Source organism: Artemia sp. Qi Xiang Cuo, chromosome 13, assembly GCF_049724085.1.
Source record: "Artemia sp. Qi Xiang Cuo chromosome 13, ASM4972408v1, whole genome shotgun sequence".
Classification (NCBI taxonomy): Eukaryota; Metazoa; Arthropoda; class Branchiopoda; order Anostraca; family Artemiidae; genus Artemia; species Artemia sp. Qi Xiang Cuo.
In genome coordinates, this window is record NC_142806.1 from 32,011,751 (window position 1) to 32,039,323 (window position 27,573).

Below are 27,573 nucleotides of genomic sequence, written 5' to 3' on the forward strand. Positions count from 1 at the left end.
AAAAAGACACAAACAGCCCAAAGAGACACAAACAGATCAAAAAGACTCAAACAGCTCAAAGAGACACACAAACAGACCAAAAAGACTCAAACAGCACAAAGACACGCAAAGCCCACGCAGACACGAGACGCACACAACCAACAAAGAGACACAATGCCCGAAAACACAAAAACATCCAAAAGAGGCTCACACAGACATGCAAGCAAAGAACATGGGAATTCCGATACACGCAAGCAAATAACATGGGAATTCCTATACCCGCAAGCAAAATAACATGGTAATACATATCCATTCACGCAAATAACTTGGGATTTCCTAAACATGCAAGAAAATAAATTGGGACTTCATAGACAAGCACGCAAATAACTTGGGAATTCCTATACATGCAAGCAAATAACATGGGAATTCCTATACACGCAAGCAAATAACATTGGAATTCCTATACAAGCAATCAAATAAACTGTTGATTACTATACACGCAAGAAAATAACTTGGAAATTCCTATACATGCAAGCAAATAACAAGGGAATTCCTATGCACGCAAGCAAATAACATGGGAATTCCTATACACGCAAGCAAATAACATGGGAATTCCTATACAAGCAAGCAAATAACAAGGGGATTCCTATACACGCAATCAAATAACATGTGATTTCATATAAAGGTAATAAAAGAACAATGGATTTCCTATACATGCAAGCAAATAACATGGGAATTCCTATACATGCAAGCAAATAACATGGGAATTCCTATACATGCAAGCACATAAGATTGCACTTAATAATCAAGCAATCAATTAACAAGGTACATCCTAAACACGCCAGCACAGACCTTAGGACTTCCTCTAAACGCTCGCAAATAACATGGGAATTCCTATACATGCAAGCAAATAACAAGGGAATTCCTATACAAGCAAGCAAAAAAGCTGGGAATTCCTATACATGCAAGCAAATAACAAGGGAATTCCTATACATGCAAGCAAATAACATGGGAATTCCTATACACGCAAGCAAATAACATGGGAATTCCTATACAAGCAAGCAAAATAACTTGGCAATTCCTATACATGCAAGCAAATAACCTGGGATTTACTATACATGCAAGCAAATAACATGGGAATTCCTATACACGCAATCAAATAACCTGGGAATTCCTATACATGCAAGCAGATAACATGTGAATTCCTATACACGCAAGCAAATAACATGGGAATTCCTATACATGCAAGCAAATAACAAGGGAATTCCTATACACGCAAGCAAATAACTTGGGAATTCCTATACATGTAAGCAAATAACAAGGGAATTCCTATACACGCAAGCAAATAACATGAGAATTCCTATACACGCAAGCAAATAACATAGGAATTCCTATACATGCAAGCAAATAACATGGGAATTCCTATACATGCAAGCAAATAACAAGGGAATTCCTATGCATGCAACAAATAACATGGGAATTCCTATACCCGCAAGCAAATAACATGGGAATTCCTATACATGCAAGCAAATAACATGGGAATTCCTACACTCGCAAGCAAATAACATGGGAATTCCTATACATGCAAGCAAATAACAAGGGACTATCTATACCTGCAAGCAAATAACATGGGAATTCCTATACACGCAAGCAAATAACATAACCATTTCTTTTATTCAAATCGCAACCACAAATCAAGTTATCGTACGTTGAACAGACTCTGATTGGCTCATAAAAATGTCCACGTCAAACGATACATTAATTGTTCACTTCTTATCAAAAAAAAAAAGTCTTATACCCCTTTTTTCCAATGAGAGTTAGCTTTAGCAACGACACACTCATAACAAACTAGTCTTGACTAAAGGCAATTGTCCAAAAAATCAATCACACTAGGACCGGTAGTGCGTACTCGTTCCTCTTTGAAAGATGTATTGACCTCTAGATTAGAATTACCTACCAGAAAAACCTGTTTGGTACAGGGGCCCCATAGAATCCAGACGAGCAACTATACTCAGGTGGACTTGCTACAATAATAGATAGAAATACTAACTCCGAACTGTTTGCAAAATCTGACCATTTCCTTGCAGTTAAAGTGGGTGATACTGTCATTGTTAATGTATACCTGCCGACAGACTATGGAGACAAAAAGTCTAAAACGAAGTTTTCTCTAGCATGCAGAAAATTTGGTAAATGTTTGAGTAAAATCAGAGCCTCGTACCCCCATTGGTTTTTGTCGAGGGTTTTTAGTTGTGACCTACTAAAAAATGAAAATCCACCTACGGCTCTGCTTCTTAGCCTGATTCCCAATGAAATTGCTATCTTACCGAAATCTGCTGATTTCACACATAAACACCCCTCAGGATAAGTATCAAACCTTGATCATGTGCTTGTTTCCGGTAGTATTGCCAGTTGTGCAGTAAGTGTAAGCGTACTTATGATTTTGTAGTATCTGACCATTTGCCGTTGTCTTCCAGTATTGTGGCTCCATTTAACCGAGCACGGGTAATCCAAGATTCTAAGTGGTCTACTGTGGTAGAATGGAATAAGCTTGATATACCCTAGTACCAGCATTGTATTTATAATATTCTCGCAAAGATAAAATTGCCATTTGAGCTTCTCCAGAACTCGGTTCCGTCTTCAATTAATGAAACTCTTATTAAATTAAATATATATGCGTCACTTATTTCACACGCTTTACTACAAGCAGAAAAGCAGTTTGTCCCTTGCACTAAAGTACGATTCGGATCCTAAGTGAAGGGCTGGTCCCAGAATTCTTTACTTGTGGAGGCTTGGAATAGGGCCAAATTCTGGCTAAGTATCTGGATAAATTGCGACCGTCCCAGAACTGGTATCGTAAACCAGATCCGTTTATCCACCAAACGCCGTTTTTCAAAAGAGCTAGATAAACATAGAGCTACTATTCGTTCCAATTTTTCTGAAATGATTTTTAATAACCCAGGACTTTTGTGGAAAAATTTAACACATAAACAAAAGCCAAACCAGTCATTTTATATCCCTCCCGAACTGTGGGAACAACATTTCTCCAGAGAGTTTTCAGAACCAGACCCACTAATAGAAAATCCCTCCAAAGTTCACTCGAAAAGATACTTTCGATAGGGGACATATCAATGTTTACTGTATCAGTTTTGGATGTTTATAATATAATTCGTAAAATTAAGAAACCTTTTTCAAGAGGTATAGATCACGTTTGCGCCAAACACCTCCTATATGGGACCCCTTTTCTTTTTTCCCACCTTGCCCTACTTTTCCAAATGGTGTTTACAAAAGGAATAGTTCCTGCCTCGTTTTTCAACTGGCCGTCTTACTCCTGTAAACCCCTAAATGAGTGCTCATCATATCGGCCAATAACGAGAGCTACAACTTTTTGTAAAATTTTTAAGAAGTTGATAATACCTGAGCTGGTTGATAAATGACATATGCCCCCACACCAATTTGGGTTCCAGAAAGGAATAGGGTGCGCTCATGCACTGACGGCACTGTCGTCGGTCTTGATTGGCGCTGATAAATCTGGAGAGCCGCTTATTCTAGGGAGCCATGATGTCAGTCGTGCTTTTGAATCGACAATTAACGCGGATATCCACACTGAATTGTATAAACTCGATGTCATTAACAGTATTATTCGTGCTTTGTATGATATGTATAATAATTTAACTGTCATTGTTAATCTGCCTCATGGAATAATTACAAAGATATCCATACTTGTTCGTCGCGGAGTAAGGCAAGGCACCCTTACATCCCCAATTGTGTTTAACAACTGTATTCTCGACGCACAATCTCAAGCAGTTTCTTCCTGTATTTTAGAAGGGATAGATGTGTCTCTTATTGCTTATGCGGACGATGTCTTTAACCCCAGCCGAACAGTACTGGCGTTTGAGAAAAATTTTTCCATTGTGAGTCGAGAGTATTCAAAAATAAATCCTAAATTTATTGCTGAAAAGTTGGAAATGGTACTATTCAACTGGGGCCCGGTTCCCGAAGGATTTAATATTGATCTTAATGGAGTATTCGTTGCTCCTAAATTGGAAATGAATTATCTTAGCCTCCCAACCGGTAACTCCCTTAAAGCAACTAAAAAGCTTCTCATTCGCCATTTCCAGTGCCGGACGTCCAGTGCCTACGGTGGCATAGTTTCCAATAAACTTCGTTTTAATCGCCACCTGCTCGCTAAATTATATAACTCATATGCGCTCCAAAATTTTTTATACCTTGCACCTTTTTGGCGTACCTTTTCGGCAACGGAATTGAAGCACATCCGACGAATTTATTACCGGTATGCTAAATATCTTGTGAGCCTCCCCCCCTGGGCAAGTAATTCTTGGGCCAATAGGAAATACGGTCTAATTGACCCCAATGCTGTCATCGGCAGATGCATTGCAGCTTACAATAGGGGAATAAATGGACACCCATGGTGTTCCATTTTAAAACAATAGGTCTTTCACGTTTACTGTTTTTGTGTTTGTTATATATACTGTATGATTGTTTGGTTTATTATTATGCTTGCGTGCTTGTTCCATAAGTTTTATCTTTGTTTTATTCGTGCTTGTCTATGTGCTTGTTACATTGGCTTTATCTGTCATTTTCTGGTTTATTACTATGCATGTGCATTTAATGAGTTTTAATTTCGTTTTATTTGTCATTATTCGTCTTTTTCTTTTGCTTTTGTTTTTTCTTTTCTTCTTCTTTTTTCTTTTTTTTTATGCTCCGCTCATCATTGTATTTCAACGGGTTATAAACAAATTTATATATATATATATATATATATATATATATATATATATATATATATATATATATATATATATATATATATATATATATATATATATATATATATATATATATATATATATATATATATATATATATATAGCTATCTTGTTTCATATCGGATTCTCTGTTATGTTTTATCATTGCAGATAATCCATTATTTCCACCAGATGGCTTATATATCAAAATCAAATCCAGCAATATTTCTTCTTTTTCAGTTTTCTTCGTTGCCTTTTTATGGACTTATTTGATTTACTTTTTTTTTCTGCAATAGAAGTGACGCAACAATTTAGGAGCTTGATTGTTCGGAATCATGCTTTTTCTTAAGGTTTATTGGGTCTGTGTTTTTTTTTCCATTCATCTCGAGAAGCACCTCGTCAAACATCTTTGGTCCTCAGTTTTATAGATTATGAGCAAGCGTTCAATTCTGTTGATAGAGGAGCTTTAGCGAAGATTTTATCCTTGTATGATATACCAGACACATACATTAAAGTGATTGGTGATAGACACAAGAATAACACTGCCGTGGTTAAGGTAGGAAATGAGGTTAGCAGCTGGTCTCGTATTAAATCAGGAGTTAAGCAGGGTTGTGCTCTATCCGCCTTTATATGGATCGTTTTGATGGACTTCGTCTTAGGAGCACAGGAAAGGCAATGGGAGAAAAGACTGTGGGAGCAGTGGAAATGTTAAAAGTAAAAAGCCAAGCTCAGGATGTTTTTTTTTCCACAGTTAAAAAAAAGTTCGGAAGAATATGAAGATAAATCTGCAAACCAAGATTGGAATTTTGCGAGCTACAATGATGGCAGTGGTCAAGTATGGCTCTGAAGCATGGGCGCTCCGGAAAGCGGATGAAGATTTGCTAGATGTTTTCCAAAGAAATTGCCTACGGATTGTTCTGGGTATCCGGCTGACTGACCGTATTTCTAACTGTAACCTCTACGAAAAGTGTGGTTCAAACCCGCTTTCTAGGGCTATAATGAGAGAAAGGTTAAGATGGCTAGGGCACGTTTAGCGAATGAAGGATGACAGATTGCCGAAGATTATCCTTTTCGGCCAACTGTCTAGGGCTAAACGGAAAGCAGATGTTCCGCGGTTGGGGTGGGAGGATGTCAAAAAAAATTTTTTTAAGGAAATGGGAAATTCCTGGTAGTGTGTAAAGAGGAAGGTTTTGAATAGATTGGGATGGAGGAGGAGCGTGCGTAGCTGTGTTGGCCTCGGGCTGCTTGGTGCTTTCGATATGTTGTTAGTAGCAGTAGTCGTCCTGAAGCTGGCCTTATTTATACTTGTAATGAATTTTTGTCCTTTTTCCCTTGCGTTTTTTCTACTTTAGTTGTTAAATTCTATTTAAAAATGGTAATAAAACTTGTTGCTATTATTTGATTTCTAAAAGAAATATCTGATGATGCTTGTTTATCTGGAATTGCCAAAAAGAAACTACTACGTAATATTGTCTTTAGTCAGCTACTCAATTTAATAAATTTCTATTCTAGTTTTTATCTATCAGAGATAATATTGGCATTAGAGCATTTGCATCATCAAGGAATAATTTACAGAGATTTAAAGCCAGAGAATATACTGTTAGACGCTCAAGGTCATGTAAAACTGACAGACTTTGGCCTTTGTAAGGAATCTGTTATAGAAGGCTCGGTAACGCACACATTCTGTGGAACAATTGAATATATGTAAGTATATCTTTTTTTTACTTCGAGGTAAGGATATTGAAAGTCCGCGGACCATAACCAAACTGAAAAAAAAAATAAAAATAGCACAAAAACAAATAAAACGAAAAGGAATCAACTGGGAATTTAGGAAATTACGGTAGAGCGGAAGGTACAAAGTACTCAGGTATGTTTGTTCAGTACCAATAAAAATTTCATGGGATAGGTACGTTGTTGACAAGTACTTCAATCTATGTACTTAATTACGGATTAGTAGAAATATGAATTTAGACGATTGTATGTTGGTTTATGCCTTGCAGTGTCTTCTCTCTTGAAAACTTAGGCATGGAAAGTGGTAGAGATGATATCTCTTTACAATTTAGTGGACAAGAGTACATATCTTCAAATGTATCTGGACATGGGTGCATCTGTTAAAAATGTGTATGCTATTTATTTGCAAGTAGTTTTCGTAAAAATCTGGCAATATTTTCATTATTGACCCTGGTAGCTTTTGCCTGAAATCCATTTTTAAACTGGTATGGGTCTATTTGTCACCCTTGGAATGTAAGGAAGATAAAGTTGGAATTGGTAAGTTAGTTTGTATCTAACCCCCAACTTCTAGTAAAAAAATGGACTGAATAGCCTCCAGAATCGCTACTGAAAAATCGTCATATTGCTAGCCATTCGAAGTTGGTTCGCTATCTAACACCTCACGGTCGCCAAATCCTGTTTTAAACTTTTCGCTTTTCGACTTGGTTTCATCTCAGGAAATCTCCAAAGGTTTTGGATAATTTATAGTTTTTTAGCATTTTTAATCCAGCCTTTCCCTACCGGGGTATTTATAAATGTGTATCAGAAGTGGTCTTCCATTAGCCCACTGAGCAAACTCGAGCCACTTCCTTAATAAAGTGTCATTTGGCTCCTCCTCGCTAACCTTTGTGCCTAAAATTATCCTTCAACTATTTCTCCAAGTAATTTATAGCGCATTCTTCTCTTTTTCTTCAGTGGTTATGCTTTGTGACATAATTTGCAATGCGGGTCACTATTAGGTTATTATACCAGATTGCAAATCAGTAGTAATTCTGCTAATTACTCTGTGTTAATTATAGGGCAAGAGCTTGGTCTTTGGAAATTAAAACAATTTTTTCAGTTTTAAATACCTATATAATTTGTCTGAAATATACTTTAATGGAGCTAATTTGATATCAACCCAAGCTGTTTCTTTCCTGTCTTTCAAATGCTTCGCCAGTTTTTTATGTCATGCAGAAGGATCAGCATTGCTACTTTCTGAAAGGCACTGTCTGTTACAGGAAGCTTAACTTTGTTTATCTATTTGTTAATACTATTGCAAAGCTTGACTTTCCTTTTGTTGAAGCAGAGATATTGAATTTTTTTCTATGACGTTAGTGTTCTAACTAAACATAATTGTTTACTAAGAAATGTCTAGAAATCTTTTTCTTTCTCAAATAATAATGTTTTTCTCAAGAAAATCACATTTTGAAGAGCACACAAACTCTTTCACTCCACAAGACCAGACAGGAAGCAAGAGGAATGCTACAGTTTTAAATTGCCCACTTCTGTTTTAGCGGCCATTTCCTTGGACTTGACGAATTTTTATGTAATTGGCATAAAGAAAAAGTGGGAAATATTCATTTGCTGTTGTTACAACTAATACTAATCCCGGGGTTAACTTATCGCCGATAATTTAATTACACGCTTATAATGTCGTTGAATATTATCCCCTTTTACTGAGCGTGTATTAACCATAGACGTAGCTAGGGGACAAAGTTGACAGAGATAAAGGCTATACACCCACCCCCGCGGGGTGTCTTCTCATGACCACCGGGTCCGGTGGAGGGGGGGGCAAGATATAGGTAAAAATCGCAGGGGACTTAAAATTTTGCGTTTTTTTTTAATTTTTCCTAAATATAATAATATAAAAGTATTTTTAAATTAAAAAAAAAAAAAAGAAGTTTTTTTAGAAAAAAATGGTGACGGAAAAAAATTATGGGGCGGGTGGTCCCCCCCCCCAATTGATGACGCTGCCCATATTTCTCTCCCTGCCGGAGATAGTATAGGGAAATTTGTTGTTTCATACGAAATTTTCCCAGATCCCATCCTGATAAGTTGTACGACATAAGTATAAAATTACTGTTACAGTAATTTCCTATACCATTATGTCTGCTCTGAGCAATACCACTTTTTTGTTTTTAATTTTATCAGGTCTGATCTTATCTAATCTTATTTGGGACAGCATCTTTAGGTAACATCTGTATTTTCTATTGCTTCAGGTAAAGGACGCAATACAAAATGACCAAAACATGGGTTGGTTTCTTCATTTGTTTTTCAACGCGGTACTTCACCGTTTTGATGTTGAAACAAACAAAATCCGTATTATTGTTATTTTCATCCAGCTTGATATGTCCCTAAAAGTATATTTTTGTAGGTATGTACACAGGTTTCTGTCGGGGTGATGAAGCCAATTTTGAAAAAGAGGTTTGATAAGGATCTGTTGCATGCAGCATCTTATCAAGTTTAACATATTATAAGAGTTTAGCATATGAATTTCATTGTCGTTAAAGCATGTTAGATTTTTTTTTTGGTTAAATTCAGATTTGAATATTTACTATAATTTCTATTTAATAGAGAAATGATAAATTAAGAAGTAAAATAGTAAGGTGAAATTAATGAAATAATAAATAATACTGTTTCCAACTCTTTGTTTTTGAACTCCTTGAAGCTGACACCTTCGCGAAAACTTCTCCATTCCAACATGTTTGAAGTTCTGCTTTCGTCAACGTGGTTTCATAACTCATCTGGGCCGTCTTTTTTTTTCATTTACCTACTTGCGGAATATTTAGTTGAACTTTTTAGGGTCACGGATGTTTTTAATCCTGGGGTCATTTCTAATCCATGCTAGCCGCTCTTTCACGATACATGTAGTGAGTCGAATCGAATCATTTGCTCAGAAAATGTAGAGTTAGACACTCCGTCATTAGCCATGCTTAAAATTACTCTTAAACAGTTTCTTTGAATAATTATATCTCCCTCTTGTTTCTTTGATACTAATAGTTAAATATATTAATTACAACAGACTGTTATAATTATGGTTTTTGCAGAGGACAGTTATTCTATGAAGAACTACAACTTTTAAATCACCAGGGAATTAAAGGCTCAAGAAATCGTGTGTGTTTATTCCTTCTTTGGCTCTGCAGCAAACATGCTTAGATCCCATTCGCAATGACATTTTACAAATACCAACATTTGACTAGTGCTAAATTGAGCCAATCAGAAGTCCAACAGAATTTTTTTGATTTGATGAAAAATTCTCATTGGCTCAACCTAGCGCTAATTAAATCTTAGCATTAGTAAAATCTCATTGTGAATGGGTCTTTAATGAGAAAGATGTGAAATATTTAGTATATTATGAACAAAAATGCAATTGCATGGACGCTAAAATGAGTTCAGAATTTGCTGAGAAAATTGAGACCTTAATCTCAACCCATAGAGTTGTCTACAAGTAATAATTCAGGGTATGTAGCGAGGATTAAAAACCCCAATTCTATTAATGGATTTAAGTCTAGTATTTTCAACAAAGATTGAATTCTTAAGTATCTATGATCAAAGTAAATAGTCTTTCTTAATGATATTTTAATTTTTTTTTTTGTTTTTATTTTTTTTTATCATACTTTCACGTTTTTTTTTTGTTATGTTTGCTCCCCCCCCCCTTCAAGTAGCCTTCATATGTAATGACTTTGGTAGCTTAATTGATTCTAAAAGTTTTATTTGTTTTATCTTACTCTTATTTAGTTTAATTGGAATTAATTTCGTTTTTTTTTGTTCAAGGGCTCCTGAAATTTTGACAAGGTCAGGTCACGGTAAAGCGGTTGACAGGTGGTCTCTCGGTGCTTTAATGTATGACATGCTCACTGGTGCTGTAAGTTATTCACCTTTCAATTCTTTTTTTCTATATACTTTCTTCTTTGTTTAATTTTCAGTAATTCCTATATGTTGAACTATTGTTTGATATTAAATTATGTTGTTTCAGCGATGTCCCTTCGAAGGAAGTGTTGTTTCAGTGAGGAATTATGTTGTTTCAGTGACGTCCCTTCATCTAGGGGGTGTGGCAAATTTGGTATTTCTTTCTTCTTCTTTTTTCAATTAAAATATAGAACAAAGACATTTCCCAACGAAAATACCCAAAAAACGTATTTTCAAATATCTGGGAGGGGGTCAGAGTCCCCTCTCCCTCTTAGTTGACGCCACTGTGTAGTTGCAGTTATATTTTAATGATTAGTTCTCATAATATAATGGTTAGTTTCTATAACCATTCTCGTCTCGGAACTTTTCAGTCGTAGAAAATGTTTCGTCAGGGTGGGGTTTAACTTCGGGAGTAAGTCCTTTGTTTCCTTATATCCCACCTTCCTATGCCAATTTTGTTCCGCTCTCTCACTGCTCTAACTCCTCACAGCCGCCTTCCAGCAATTCTGAGAATTTGGGATGAAATGTTCTGGACCATAATTTCTCAGTGATGTCCCAGCCTTAGTTGCTTCATCTGCCATCTCACTACTATATTCCAGAGTGCCGTGGGACCCACATCAGGGTAATGTGGTTTCCTTTGGTTGCCAAGTTATTCAAAGCTTCGTAACATTCCAATTCACTATTTTGCCGGCTCTTTACATTCTAAAGAGTCTCTATGCATGCTTGATTGTCAGTCAAGATACATACATCTTTTCCTGTACTTCCCATTTCCAACAGTGTTCCAGCTGCCAATTTTATTCTGAAAATTTCAGACTGCAAAATCGCAGCAAATTTTCCCAGGTGATAACTGATTACTTCCTTGTTCACGTCAAAAGTATTCTGATATATTATTTCTCCTGTCCCCGATTTTCCATCAAATCGTGAACCATCAGTATAACAGATTATCGCAATACTTTGGAGGAGCAGCTCTATCTCCTGCTCCATTTCCTTTCTGTGCTTCATCACAATTTGGAATTATCTCTCCGGTTTTATTGTTGGGATAGTATTATCTTTAGGCACCTGCAGCTCCTTGCACTGAAGCAATGAGCTACAGATGCCAACATGGTCTTTACTTTTCCCATTTCGCATCTGCTGTCTTTGGTTCCATTGACCGTTTATCTGTAGTCGTGACAGCACTTTTTACTGCTTCTTCCTCTTGAAAATTTTCTACGGGTAGAATTCCCAAGATAAGCTCCATGGATGCTGTAGCGGTTCCATGATATTCTGATGTAATCATTAGGCATGCTAGCCTTTGCATCCTTATTAAGGGGGTTATGTGGCTCACAATTCGAGTTGAGTTGACCCAAACCACTATTCTATATGACAGAATCGGTTTAATTATCGTCTTATATAAATACATCATCTTATTGAGAGTCAAGCCCCAATTCTTTCTCACCATTCGTTGACATTTAATTAGGGAATCTGTGGCTTTCCGTGTCTTTTCAAGACAATGAGCGTTCCAGCTTAGTTTTTGATCGCTTATGAACCCTAGGTATTTCACCTGCTTTTTCAGGGATAATGGGTGGTCATATATTTTTATTGCAAAGGGAGTTTGTCATTTCCTCTTTTTTGTTAATACTTCTACTTCACTCTTTTCAGGTGATAAGCGCAGTTTATGATTCTGTGACCATATTTGGATTTTGTCCAGCCTGTGCTGTCCCATTTCAAACAGTAGCCTTAGACATTCTCCTCTCAGTATGGATAGCAGCTCATCTGTATATGCCTGGCTATATCTTGATTGCTGTTTTAATAAATTCAGCAGGCTGTTCATGACCAGATCCCACTTATATGGGGAGATTACCCACCTCTTTCCCTGTTTTAGGTATGAAAACGTCCCTCGCCTTGAGCCATGTACGGGGGACATAGCCCAAAGCAAGGCTTCTCTTCGCAATACCAATATAATAGGTTTTTATTTTCTTCCATCTTTTCTGGAGCATTATAGAGTATATCCTATCAATTCCAGGGGTCTTTATAAGGTTGAAAATCATCTACGGCTTTTTTTTACCTAGTCATCCCTTATAATTCTGGACGACAGCTCCTCTCCCATATTTGGACTTATAAAATATGTTGGCATGGAACAATTGTCTTCAGGGTCTTTTACATGTATTTCGAGCATGCGGTTCACGGTTTCTTCTGGTTCCGCTTTGACAGTGCCATCTACTTTCCACACTTCCCAAGGGTACCAGGTGATCTTTCTTTAGTCATTAGCAGCCTACTACTAGCTTCATCTGACTATATATTTCGCAAAAAGCCCTCCATGAGGATCTCTTTTCTCTCCTTATCTCCTTTTTTAGGAGTTTTAGCCCTTCCGAGTAACCGTCCCAGTCTTCGGGATTATTTGTTTGGATAGCAGTTCTTGGCAGCCTTCGGGTCAGTTTTCTTCTATGACTTAATTCCGAAGTCCACCAGTTATTGGCTTGGTTCCCTCCATAAATAAAAATGGATAGATCCCCAGAAATAATGTTAGTAAAGCAAGTTGACTTTTTCTTTGAGCCATGTACTAGAAAGGATCGTAGTTTCTCGACTAAACTTGGTGGTCTATTAGAACTACTGTCCTAATTATTCTCTTTGTGAACCAGAACCTAGCCTGATCTCTATGGGAGACGGGGAGGGTGGAGGGTGTTCAGAAATTCATGTCATCAGGATAGCTATCAGGAAAGGTAGTTGGATCTCAACCAAACTATGTTGGAAGTTAAAGCTAGTGTTCTAGTTATGCTTTTTAAGGATCTAGATATTCCAGACCCATAGCAGCCTTTCCGGGTCAGGAATAGGGGGCATATCCCCAGATTCTTGTCATCAGGGTATTTAGCTGGAGGGCTTATCGAATCAAAACCGAACTTAATCAGAGTAACAGGAAGTGTCCCTAAATTCTTGTCATCATGACATTCACTCGAAAGATGCTGTTGAGTCCTAACTACTGAGACCTTTCAGGAATGAGAGCTAATATCCTAATTATGCCTGGTGTGTATTAGAGCCCGATCAGATCTTTTTCAGTGGAGTGAAAGCGAAACTATATAAATAATAAGTAATAGTAGTTAAACAAACATAGGTAATAGTTATCAGGAGATCTACCTGAATGGCTTAATAAATCTCAATCAAACATGGTCCCAGATTGAACTAAATATTCTAGATGTGGTTTTGGTTGGGGGGGGGTCTTTATCCTTTCGAACTCTGTGACAACCATTTTCCTAATATAGCAGCTGGAGGATAATAAGAATATTGGGTCGTACAGGAACTACATTTTGTGGATTTTTCGGCTCATAAGCATGTTTGTCGAATAAAATGTCTATATTTTTTTACTATATGAGCATTTTTTTATGTCTGAGAATGAAGGTCCTAATCCAAAAAAATGAGGGGCTTGCTGTTTTATCCGAGCAATGATGAACTAAAAACGCCCGAAATGTTTGTTTTTATTTGATGACTACTCTTAATTGTTCTACCCATCCCTTTTAAAATTGAATTTTTAATTTATACATTTCGTGTTTTAGCCACCCTTCACTGCTGAAAACAGAAAAAAGACAATTGAGAAGATATTGAAAGGCAAGTTAAATCTGCCACCGTACCTGTCGCCCGATGCAAGAGATCTTATACGTAAATTGCTTAAAGTAAGTACTTTATTATAAGTAGTATTTTTAAATGTTTTTCCGTTCTTTTTCTGCCAGAAAACTCTAATGATCTTTTCTTCTTATCTTTTTTTAGTTCGACAGGTTTTCATAAATATGAGAGAGAACTGCACGAAATTAAAAATAATTCACCATTATCACAAATTTTTGCGCTTCTGAAATGTATATATTTACATCCTAAAATTTAATTATTCTGGTGAGTTTCAAAGGGATAAAGTAGTAAGTAATTTAAGCTTCCGTATCATATGAAAAAAAAATCATACTGGAATCTGGAGATTGTATATGAAATAACAGGTAAAATTTCAGTAACATTTGGATCGAAAAAAAAATACATTTGGAAACTTGGTTGCATTACCCTGTTCGATTTCGAAATATATTTGGTAAGAGTGGTTGTATATGGTCACTTCATCATTCTTATCCAAGGGCGTACATGTCGCAGTTGGACTGCAGACTGATTTCGTAGAACCCTTTAATGGGTTAACTTCTGTAATTTTTGAAACCTAAACTTTTCCGATTTTTTAATTAATTTTTTTTTTCACAAAACGAGATTTTCAAAGAAAAGTAAAAAGCTTTATTAATCCAAAAATTAGCAGTAATAAAGTCAAACAATCTTCCAAGCGTAAAAATACGACAAATCACTATTAATAAATAAATGAAACTCAAAACGAGCAAAAATTAACATGAGTAGGGTTTATAATTCCCATGCCTTCTCAAGACCAGAACATAATTTGCAAATTAATGAAGAAAAAAAAACACAAACAAATGACCGTGGATTGTCAGTTTAATTGACATATACTGATATTTATTACATGAAGTTTTTTTCAATTTTTTACTTATGAAAGGAAAAAAAGGTAAAAACATTTAAAAACCTATTTTGTTTTGAGCAAAGTGTTTTGTTTTGAGTATTTAAATAGTGAAAGCAGAAATGGTAAAAGTAATAGCCCCAAAAGTTTCAACTTAATACCCCCAGTCGTTCCCGATATATTGTTTATGGTCGCCTTACTGGCGACCATAAACCCTGTGTGTTTTGATTTAGTTTCAAGCAACATTTAGTTTTAAAGCATAATAGATCAATTGCATAATTGTGGGGAGTTGACATTCCAATATCCCTAGAGATATATTTGCTGGACCGTTCTACTGTACTGAACAAAATGGCTGTCTCAAAGTTTTGACTGGATGCGTTTGGAAAATGAATGGGCTTAAGAGGGAACTAGAACTATACATTTCGAATCAAATGAGCCTCTTCTAAAGTTCACACGGCCACCCTTCCATAAAAACCTTATATACCCCTAAGGTATCAATTTTAATCCTTACTCCCAGACTTTGGGGATTCAGTCAACCCCAAAGGCCTTGTTATGCGATCTTTGGATTATTTTTGAACAAATGACTGTCTCAAAATTTCTATCGGATGCATTTAGGGAAAACACGACGTGGGGGTGGCTGCTACCCGATCACTTTGACTCTTAAAAAGGGCACTAGAAGCTAGAACATCTAATTTCCAATCCAATGAGCCCCCTCCGGAATTTATACGACCACCTTTTTCATAAGAACCTTATATACCTAGGAGGCATAACTTACAACCCTTGCGCTGAAGGTTGTGGGGGGAGCTGTCATCCTCAAAGACATAATTTCCAGACCTTTCAGTTACACTTAACAAACTAGCTAACTCAAAATTTTGATTATATGTGTTTTGGGAATTGATGGGCGGTGGGGGGGGGGAGGCTTGAAGGGCACTAGCTCTTTCAATTGACAATCCAATGAGCCTTTTTCGACGTTTCTACGACAAAAAATGGCCAAATTAAAAAAAATTTCAGACATTTCAGGAAAAAACGAGGAAGGGGGTTATCCGCCCTCCGATCACTTTGAATCTTATAAAGGGCACTACAACTTCTGATTGCCAATCCAATGAGCCACCTCCGAAGTTTATACGACGACTCTTTCTATAAAGTTCTTAGGCCTATATGCCTCCAGGGCATAATTTACAACCCTTGCCCTGAGGGCTGTGAGGGAGTTGTCATCCTTAAAGACATAGTTTAAGGGCCTTTTAATTACCCTGAACAAAACGGCTATCAAAAAAATTTTATTAGCGGTGTGTGTATACCTAAGGGGCGTGGGGGGGGGGGGATTGGTTGCCCTCAAATCACTTTCGAAGATTAAAAAGGGCACTAGCCCTTTCAATTTCCGATCGAATGAGCCTTTTTCAAAGTTTTACGACAACTCCTTGGACACGAAGTGCCCTGGTCTAAAAAAGTAAATAATACATCATTCTTTACTTAGGCAGCGCTATTGCGCTGCCTATGAAGGCGTGACATTTAATTGAACATTACTGAAATATATGTAGGAAACGGGTTATTTTTATGACCATAGGTTAAGATACCCTCCCCCCCCCAAAAAAAAAACAAACTAATATAACGTCTGTGCTTCGAGTGGTTAGCAAGCTAGATTTGAAATCCTTTGTCCGTGAGGAGAGGGGGCGAGGCCTGGTGTCTTTGGTTATATGGTCTGGAACGGTTACTCTGGTCGCTGGTGTTACTCTGAAAGCTCAGCCTGAGTCGACATAGCTGTAAATGGGGACCTGGATAAATCTGGGGAAGGAAGGCTGTGCGAAACAGGATAGCTGTACAGCTGTACGGAACAGGATATCTAGCCTCCAACCCCCATTACACCTCCTGGCGGAAGGGCCATGAAACAGAGATCAGAACTGCCGGTAGGGACTGTAAATTCCAATCCCACATTTGTTACTTTTATTTTCAACTATGCGATCGATGTTTTTACTTTCGATATATAAATATCGATATTTCGGATCAGTTTTTTTTTGCTATCGTGGATTTGCCGAAATTCAGTAACGCAAATGGGGCACCGGATAAAGGATATTTTGTATATATTTTTTCAAAATTCAAATAATATAAAATCAAACAATAAAATAAAATTCGATTACATAAATGAATATAATAAAAACCCAGATTTAGAATTATTCGGGCTCAGGAAAGGGGAAAAATGAACTACCGGCTATCCGAAAACAGCAGCATGTCAATGTTTTTCCCTGAGAGTTGTTTCCGCCGTTCACAATTATCTGGCCTGTCTTGGAAAAAACTCTTTCAGATGGGACACTGGTAACAGGCACAGACATGAATTTCATTGCAATTTCATACAGTTGTTTTTGGGACCCCGTAGCACGAGACTTTCACAATTTGAGTGTACAAGTTTCTCTTGAAACTATTGGTTCCCTATTGAAAGTTTGCAGAGTGATGATATATTCGGCTACTGTCGAAGCATTTCCTGCATTGACTATAAGGACTTCATCGTGTGAACCCCACAAACTGGCTTGATTCTGATATGATTGCATCGCAGGGACTGCGATGGTACTTGTATCTTTGGATAGAGATTCAGCAGACAGCAAGGCCAACTCTATCTCGTTTAGAATTTTGCTCTTAACTTGTAGAAGATCGTCTGGTGACATATATATGTTCTTGAGACGCGGGTCAAGATATGTGGCAATTGTGACGGGTGTGACTTGACCAAAACTTGTAGGCCTACAATACATTTTCTTCAGCAAAGTCTTTCGAAGCTCATCAGCCACATTAAAGAACCCACCAAAATTTACCTGAGCAAGGTGGCGTCTCAAAATCTTGGACAAAGGCAGAACTTTCGAGATGGGAGCTTTACAAGGGAGCTCCATAGTCGCCTCTTCAAAGGGTGTAAGCACCGCAATCACGTTTGAAATAACACTCCACTCACTATCAGTGAGTATATCTTTGGATCGAGATTCAGCAGCCAGCTAGGCCAAATCTATCTCGTTTAGAATTTTGCTCTCAACTTGTAGAAGATCGTCTGGTGCCATATATATTTTCTTGAGAAGCGGGTCATGATATGTGGCAATTGCGACGGGTGTGACTTGACCAAGACTTGTAAGCCTACAATACATTTTCTTCAGCAAAGGCTTTCGAAGCTCATCAGCCACATCTAAGAACCCACCAAAATTTACCTGAGCAAGGTGGCGTCTCAAAATCTTGGACAAAGGCAGAACTTTCGAGATGGGAGCTTTACAAGAGAGCTCCATAGTCGCCTCTTCAAAGGGTGTAAGCACCGCAATCACGTTTGAAATAACACCCCACTCACTATCAGTGAGTATAAGGTCGACTTTACCGAGAAGCGCGAGCGAGCTTGTTACCAATTCTTTCAAAGCTTGTAGACTACGCAACATAGTGAGAAGCGAATTCCATCTAGTGGTCAGATCAGGTTTTACTTTTTTGGTGCAAACACTGTCAATAGAGATTTGAAAAAGCTTACAATATGTCTAGCCTTTTGGACGAGAGGTAACAATTCAGCAGTATCATTAATAGCACCCCCCACATCAAATTTAGAGTATACGCGAAGCACAAATCATGTGTCCATCCTGCACCTACTTGGGATGCAGCATCCTTTACGTCCTAAACTACATTTGCTCGATTATCAGTTACTACGGCAACAACCTTTTCCTTGATCCCCCACTCAGTGGCAATTTTCATAAGGTGAGTCTTAATAGCATCAGCAGTATCTATTATATATATATATATATATTATACGTGTATAGTTACAATTAAGCCAGATTACCTTATCTTAATTTATCTGTGACAGATAGCTCCTTTTACTTGACAGAATTTTTCAGACTGAGAAAATGCACACTGTCTGATCGGCTAGTTTAGCTTTGATAACATTCAAAATGCGAACTTTTCATTATAACATCATTTGTTGTGGACTTTTCCTTCTCAGTTGGTAATAATTCACACGTATCTCACTCGGAAGCCGGAAGTGAATTCTTGCAAAAAAGATGACAGGGTAACATGTAAGTTATGAAATCAATTATGGATGAAAAAATTCAAACCTGAAAAGAATCTCGAAGATGTATGCTGAAAATTTGCAGAATTTTCCGCGGTGGATTTTTATAGGGGTTTAGAGACCCCAAAAAAATATCGGTTTCGATAATACACTCCGATATTCGATATCGATATTTGATCCGATATATCGATGTATCAATATCGATATCAAATATCGCCAACAATATTTATATATATATATATATATATATATATATATATATATATATATATATATATATATATATATATATATATATATATATATATATATATATATATATATATATATATATATTGACTTTTTGAAAAAAGTTACATTTGTGGGGAAAAAATGACTAGACTATTTTTCGCGTGCAGACAAATATTTTTATAAATGAGTATTTCTATAGTTATTATAAGTCTACCCTGTTTTGTCTCAGCTGGCGATAGAGTTGAAACCTTCAGATCCTTTTAGTTGAGAAAAGGGGTGTAAGCGCCTTCCGGTTTTGTGTTTGGGGCTGGGGGACATCTTTTCTCTGATCCTCGCAATAGAACATATGCCACGGTTTTTTCTTTCTTATGTCTCCCGTTCGAAAGACTTAGCTGCTAGTTTGTAATAAAAATAAAGCAATTAAAAATAATTGCGTGGGAAAATCGCTGCTGGGGCTGAACCCAAGATTCTCCGGCGGCTAGCCGGATCTTCCAACCGTGGATCAACAGGCACACCTACCGATCTTTCCATAGCTTATAATTATACCATTCTATACGTATCAAATAACTTGAAATTTCAAATTATCTTATTTGTAAAAGAAAAAATAGCTAGTAAGGACATTGACGGAAGGAATACTCTTGCGCCATTGCTGGCGCATATGACGTCTACCCAACGTTAATACTTATGTACTTATGTCTTTTTTTTTCTTTCTTTTTTTTGTATACAATGTAGGCAACCTGACTGAAGGCAACAAGTTCGGCAGTTTTTTATGTTGTGAGAGTTTGCATGATAATAAAGTACTATTCATTCATTCATTCACGTTTCAGTTGCTGGGTCTTTCTTACAGGGACAAGTAGCAAGCTTGTCGCCCAACCTTGCTGTAGCGGGGATCGAACCCTGGGCCCCGTATTACCAAGCAGAGCAACAATCCACTGTGCTACAACAAGGTGCTGGAAGGGATATAGCCGGCTTTAATCTGTTCAGATGAACTGGACTTCACTTTCTTCTCAGACACGGATAGAGGAGAATACGAAAAAATCTAGATTTACAATGAACCAGTATTTGAAAAACATGTTGAACTAACGGATGATAACGAAAACGATAATGTAGATATGTTTGAGAATTTTTCTACATATAGATAGGACTCAAAACAAGAAATTTACAAGAAAAACTGTAAAAGTGGAAATGTTGCTTTGCTATTCAGATGGCAAATCGACTCGACTATACAAATGCGGATACAAAGTATATATATTTGCTGTTATAGTTATGGACGTATAGGGCACAATTTCTTTGATTATTGTTATGCGTGAGTGTGGAGCAAGTCAGTCAAATTGGTCTTTAAAATTATTTGAGACATTCAGTGACTGACTTTCTTGTTATGAGAGGAGGGCGGCTAACTCTTATATTTAGTTTCTTTCATTGTAAATGTACAATTACTCAAATGTTTTGATGCAAGCGAGTCGATCAGTTTGAAAAGTATGCTGAATTGATCTGACCTTTGACTGGCTCAATTGATGCATCTCAGGCTTATTCTCGAGTCTGTGTTAGATAATGATTCTTTTCATTTGGTAAAGTCAGTGGTGTGTAATTTGTTGCTATTCAGAATACAAAATTTATTCTTTGTTTCAGAGGACTGTAAATCAACGTTTAGGATCTGGTCCAGAAGATGGTGAATCGTTGAAAGATCACCCTTTCTTCAGACTCGTGAATTGGAATGACGTCCTTATGAGAAGAGTTGATCCTCCTTTCAAGCCAGCTTTGGTGAGCCCTTCTTTCTTCTCTCTCGTCTCATCTTCATTTATTATCGAGAACATCCAGGTTCAACTCGGAGTAGTTTCCCAACTCTCATGCATACGCCAACAAATCTCCACTCTGTTGTGTATTGATTGGCTTGATCGGGTAACAATCCCAAAGGGACAAAGATTTAAGCACTGCACCATATATTAATCTAAAACTTAAGCTTCCTATTTTATTTAACCCTCGGTTTAATAAACAATAAAGACCAAAAACGGAACTATTCGAATTGTTCAATATTTGCAAATCAATCTGAACATACCTGAAGGAGGTGATTGTCACTGCCTCCCCTTGACATTGGTCAGAAGACTCTACCACCAACATCCTTCTGTGAAAATTGTAATCTGAAAATTTGTTTCTATTTTGACCCCCTCCCCCTCAGTGGGAAGAATCTTTGGTCCGAAAATACGGGTCTCCTTAAACTTCTAAATAAATTGAGACATCTTGAATTGCATTCACTAAGCATTTGCTTATCTTTTGACCTCTTGTTGTCCGGCCGGATAGAAACTATTCATAAGAAGTCATTAAGATAAATTTAAGATTTATTAAAATATTCGCGTTTCTTTTGGAGAGCTAAATGTGGAAGCTCCGGGTGCAATTTGTGAACAGTGTGCTTCAGAATCAAACCACAGAAAATTCGTTTTTTAACCATCATTTTAGATTAGACCTTGGATCCCTTACGTAGCCTGACAAGCAAAGCCCACGTTTTCCCTTTTTTTTATCACGTTCATCGTTCCTATTTGTGCTTTTACCTTCTTGTTCCTCTTCCTTTCTTGTTCAGTGATGTTATAATTTGCATATTTATGTCATTATTTTCTTTTCACTTGTTTTACTTTTTTCTTTTCTCTTTTTTTTAACTTTTTTTTACCTGTTAATTTTTTGACTGGGAAATTTTGTTCTCTATAGCTAATGATTTTTAATTAATTAAATGTATTTCCATTCTGTTCCATGGTAGCCCCTACCAAAAGGAACTTCATTTAAACGTTACTTTTTATTTTAGACATCCGAAGATGACGTATCACAGTTTGACACTCGATTTACAAAGCAGATGAATCAAAATTAAGCGAAAGTGCAAATCTTGTGTTCCAGGTAAGCTTTCTCCCGAATCCTTTAGACACTCCTTTTCCAGAAACCTAGAACCAGAAGCCGTTTTTTTCAAGGAGTTGATGGACTCCTTAGGCTTGAGAAGCAGTTAAAATGAGGATTAACACTTGCATAATAGAATAAAACTGGTAATTCCGTAATAAAAAATTACAATACAAATTTGTATATGAATTCGCCCCAGCTAGGCAATAGCTATGTTATGAAATAAATATTATCTTATCTAATAAAAATTACTGAACAAAAAATATCTGTGTTCGAACGAAACTGTAAAGGAAAAGCCTTTTTTCTATCACTTGAGGTTCAGTAAAATAAAAACGTGTATTGCCTCGCCGTCAAAATATTTGTTCTATAGCTTGTTTTGAGGCGTTTTTTCATATGACATCTTAGCCACGAATATCACTTGGTCTCTTATTTTTTCTGTTTTTGCCCTCCTGAATCTTAAAGAGTCCAGTATTTTTTCAAGGACGTTTGCAATCTATTTACAGTCTTTCTGTACGCCACATTTTCCTGGGATTTGCAAAATCATTTTCAATGGGTATGATAGTATCTCAAAACAATATATTTAATTTTTTAGCAAACTAGCCTCAAGCATGAGTTTCACAGTTTTGACTATCGCAAAGAAACACGATGTAATCTAAAATGTATCTATGTCTACAGTCAACTAATCCCTGAGGAAAGGGCTGTAAGTTACGCAATTTTCCATTGTTTGCATATAGTATTTGTTCATGGAAAATGCACGAAGATTCTTTGAGGGGGAGGGGGGGGTCAGCAGAATGTTCCGTGAGGAGTAACGTCGCAAGACCGATATAACCTGAAATATATATGTCTATAATTAACCGTCATGATTTGTAGATATCTATATGCTAAACTACTCAAGCTAGAAACGTGAAATATTTTCACAATAAGCTTGGAACTGTGTCATTGTTTTTGGCTATACAGGTTTAAAAGAAAACACACAACTCTTCTTAAATGACGTCATACGATGGTACATTTGCGAGAGTCGATCGTAGCGAGCAGAAGAAGGCGAAGCAAAAATTGCTCAGAAAAAAGCAAATAAAACCCACTTGTCTGTATATACTTATAAGATTCAATGTTTATTGGGTCAGTGCTTGTTGGTACATACATATATATGCTAAGACTAGCTTTTAGGGTTTTTTGGCGCTTCATCCACTCGTTTTGATCAGGCGGTGTTCGTGTCTTCGGCTTTTGCATGACCTAGTCATTGCGTCAGCCATTGATCCAAGGTATATAAATAAAAGTAAAGAAAATTTTGCTTAGAATAAGATCATAACTTTTATTTTTAGCATTAAAAGTGAAACCGAAATTCATTTCAATTAACATCAACCTCAAGTTATACATAATGTGATCCCCCTTTGAGCATAAACAGCGTATTTTTTTCAAGGGATTTTTTTTAAGTTATCAAGCAAGTGACACATTCGAGCCAACTTAGGTTGGCTATTATATGAATATATGGTATGTTGAAGGACTACATTTCTAGGTTACCCACCCCCTTCGAAGCTTCGGACTTGTATGCATCTATGATTTTAACCAAGATTTTTGTATTTCAGGGTTTTACATATGTAGCACCATCAGTTCTAGAAGATGTTAATAGACCGCATGTAATTAAAGCTCGGTCCCCCAGGAAGCCCACTTTTCATTTAACTCGAATGAACTCCCAGCCTTTTTCTCCTCGTCAGACTACCTATCAACATTTTCCTTGCTTCAACAGCGCCACGCGCAGTAGTGTTGACATTGGAGATACAATGGACACAGGAATGCCATCTGTTGTAAATAATATCACTACGGATTTTCAACAGCAGCGCTTTATGCCCATGCTATGACTTGTGTGATTAATAATTAGGGATAATTTTGTAGGAAATAAATTTTGAATCCTCTTCCTGATTTGGAGATCGCATTGATACCTTTTTGAAGAGGATGACAATGGTTTGATTGACCTGGGTTAAGCAAGAATTAGTTTTTTTTTTATATTAAAATTAATTGTGTTTGCTCACGATTTGAATCAAAGATTATTTTCTTTTAGTTGGTCAGTCACATTACAAAACTTGAGCAAACAGTTATTTCAAAAATCTTCAATGCTATTAGTATTTAGTAGCAATAGAAATCAACTATGGACTTAACATGAGCAATAGTTTATGCTATAGATTTAAGTCTTGGACACAGATTACATCTTGAGTGAACATAGATGTCTCCTAATACCCATGTTATAAATTATGAACCCCAGCTAAGTATTTATATAAACTCAAATGAAAAAATATGGATACAGAGTAGCTGGAATTTTGTATAATTACAAAAAAAAAATCCTCAAATCATATCCGTATTCATCTATAACAGATACTGATCACACCATCGCGATTAGAATTATTTAAACAGAGTTCGTTTTTCATGTTCTTTTTAATTAGTATCACAGATTCCTTATTGTTATTTTGCGTGTCTAAGTGCCTATCATCTCTCCCCTCTCTCTGTAAAAATTCCTTAACTTCCGCCAAAACAAAGGAAATGCAAGAGAAAAAACTATTTTCATGTAATTACTATCCCACGACTCTAAGAAAATCCTCATCAACAGAAAGGGCACAAGTAAAGGCGCTATATTTTACATGATTTAATTCATTACTTATTGGGATTAAGCAAGGTCGGCCGGTTTTTTTCTACTGGTTATTCCATTGCTTGTTCCTTCCTTTAATATTCAAAATGCCTTGTTACCAACCATTATATGGTAACATCGTCTACGATGTTGCAAGAATTTTTCCCCTTTTCCCCCAATGCTTGCTATTGTGTATAAATTTGTGTATGTAGATGCTATGGATTGTGTTGCAATTATATTTTTAAAAAAGGATTACAAATGTTGGCTACTTTTATTTGTTCTTTTTGAATTAAAATAAATACTGATTCTTTTGGAGTTTTTGTAAGATCCTGTCTGCAAGGACGTGACTTCAATTTAATTCAGACTCTAACAGTATATTGTAATCTTAGCACTTATGAGCTAAAGACAGTTGAATTTGGCCATCAATTGCGTCAAGACACTTTTTCCATTTGAATTTTTTTGTGGATTTAAAAAATAATGTATTTTAAGTATTACACTATTTTGCACTATATATGATGTATTCTTAACCTCTTAAGGTGGGGGTAGGCAGGAATCTCCCTAACCATTTGTTCTAGGAACACCTCTAGACATTGCCCTTGGAGGGAACATTTTCGACTTCTTTCTAAAAGTGTTAACTTTTAAAATTTGTAACAGTTACGTCTTTGAAGTATGGATTAATTAGTTGAGCATTGTTTTCTTCTTTTATTTTATCATACTGAGTCTATAATAGACTAAAATTTTTAAAAAAATAACTATTATATATTTAATTAAAACGGCTTTAGCAGCGTTAGCCTTACGACTTTTGATGCTAATATAGATTTTAACTGCTATTATTTAAGTTTAAAAGTTCATAATTTTTTTTACTTTTACTTGGTTTATTGTTACATTAAAGTCGGCTCATAAGCTATTGTATTTATTTGAAAAGTCGGGTAATTTTTCCGAAACAACTGCGGTTTCTCAGTATGTCTCATGCATTACATATATTATTGAAAAGGAACAACTGAATTTACATATGGTTTCTGTATTTAGCTCTATTTTGATAAAATAATAGGGGTCGAGTAAGGTCAGAGCAAGTTAGTGGCGTGGCAATATAATTATAGCGTCAACCTGGTGATTAAATTGTTAGGCTACTGATCATTGGCGTACGTAGCTTCTTGTCTAGAGGGGGAGGGACAGCCGATTCTATGATGAAAAACGGGAGGGGGGGCTGAAGTTATATTGGCAGTCCAAAAAACCTTACATTGCCAGCAAGTTCTCTCATACCTATGGAATCTTTATTAATAAGTAATCATCAATAAGCTTCAGCATTAATCTTGTTGTGTTAGAGCTAAAAATTTCAAAGACATTATGGATTTGATAATTTCCGTTTTTTTACTTTTATTTTGTCATTTCTAGCTTTTTCAACCATTTACCATTTATAAACTGCTATTTCAACCTTCTGCTTTGACAGCCATATCTAATGTAAATTTGAAGTTCTAGGTGGGCAGCTACCCCCTCCCTTCCTCCGTACGCCCATGTTACTGATGCATGGTTCAATTGAATGAATCTGATAGTTTTTCAAAGGATCCAATATGATGCCACCAATTATTGACTAGTTAGTCCAAGGATCAATAAAAGAAGAAAAGACGGTCAATATATCCAATTTTAAATCAAAGCTCATGAAAGAATGTTAGCAACAAGTTATGCAACCAGTACCTGGTTCAAATATAGGAAATTTTCCTTGGCGCAAATATTCAAGTTTCCAAGAAGAATCCTAGTATTTATTGAAATTTTCATTATGAGATTTTTCCTTTCGTTTGGCTGAAATTGCATATAAACTACGCTATTCATGAGGTGTTAGATTTTCTTCTTTTCATTTATAAGCTTAATGTCCAATCTCGTAGGGATTTTGAAACGATAAATGAACAACCAAATTAAGCAACGATTTATTTATAAGCCGTTTCGAAATCAAATCGTTTAACTCTAGTTTTTAACTTTTGCCTCAGTGTAAAAGCTCTTGATTCCCCAAGAATAATATTAACATCGTAAAATGTCAATTGAGTATTAAAACATTTCTTGAACGCAAGTTAAATTACTCTATGCCCACACCGTGTTGAATATCGCTTACGCAGTCATTTTCTTGTATATTGCAAGTTTAGACAATAGAAATGGCCGTAAAGGTTATCTCATTGCTATTACAATATATTATCTTGTTTTGTCCTGTACCTAACCAAGTCGAGTTTATTCCCTGTTCTGACTAAATACTATAATAACATTTCTTACTTCATTACATTCAAAAAGTTTCTATTTAATACATTTTCATAGTTAATCCTATTTTAAGACCATGATAAATACTAAATCACTTGGAATTGTATCAACAAAGTTGCACCTGATATGACTTGGAGGAACAATCCCCACAAAATCAGACAAACTTTGTTATTATCATACATAGGATTGGTAAAAATTCGAAGTAGTAATGTATATTCTTTATCACTTTTTCCGCTTGTTTTATGGAGTTAAACAAATGCTTCAAGCAATTGAATCATTTACTACATAGGAAATGTGTGAAAACCTGAATCTGAATAAAATATAACTGTAAATTTTTAAAAGTAATTAATAAATTTCAGACTCCAATTTCGCCAATCTGTTAATCCAACATTTCTCGCCTCAATTGTGTTTTCCAGTCTCCCTGGTTACACCTACGATTGCAAGTCCTTTGAGTACCAATGGGAAGTCACTTGTAAATGAGATCGGTTCAATAATTAGTGCTTAGTAGATTAATCAGTTTTATTAACCTTATATGTTGGATCAAGTGAATGAGATTATGCTGGATGGCCAGAGTGCCTTACTAGAGCTAGTTTCTAAACTGATAATGGCACAAAATTATTCTTGTATTTGTGTATTTGTAGGAGGGTGATTTTTATTGTTAGCCCGTAAAACTGTGAATAAAATCAAAAATAAAATTATAATCAATGGA

At 36.2% G+C, this 27,573-nt stretch overlaps 1 protein-coding gene across 1 annotated transcript in view; it reads left to right on the forward strand.

Moving 5' to 3' along the window:
• Positions 1-27,573, forward strand: part of LOC148945196 (ribosomal protein S6 kinase beta-1-like) — a 93,622-nt gene extending 66,049 nt beyond the window's left edge. The window contains 7 exon segments of the mRNA XM_089099281.1: positions 6,258-6,449; positions 10,272-10,362; positions 13,934-14,050; positions 20,747-20,878; positions 21,912-21,954; positions 21,957-22,000; positions 23,584-27,573. Of these exon segments, the coding sequence (XP_088955407.1) occupies positions 6,258-6,449; positions 10,272-10,362; positions 13,934-14,050; positions 20,747-20,878; positions 21,912-21,954; positions 21,957-22,000; positions 23,584-23,856 (892 nt within the window). The 3' untranslated portion in view covers positions 23,857-27,573.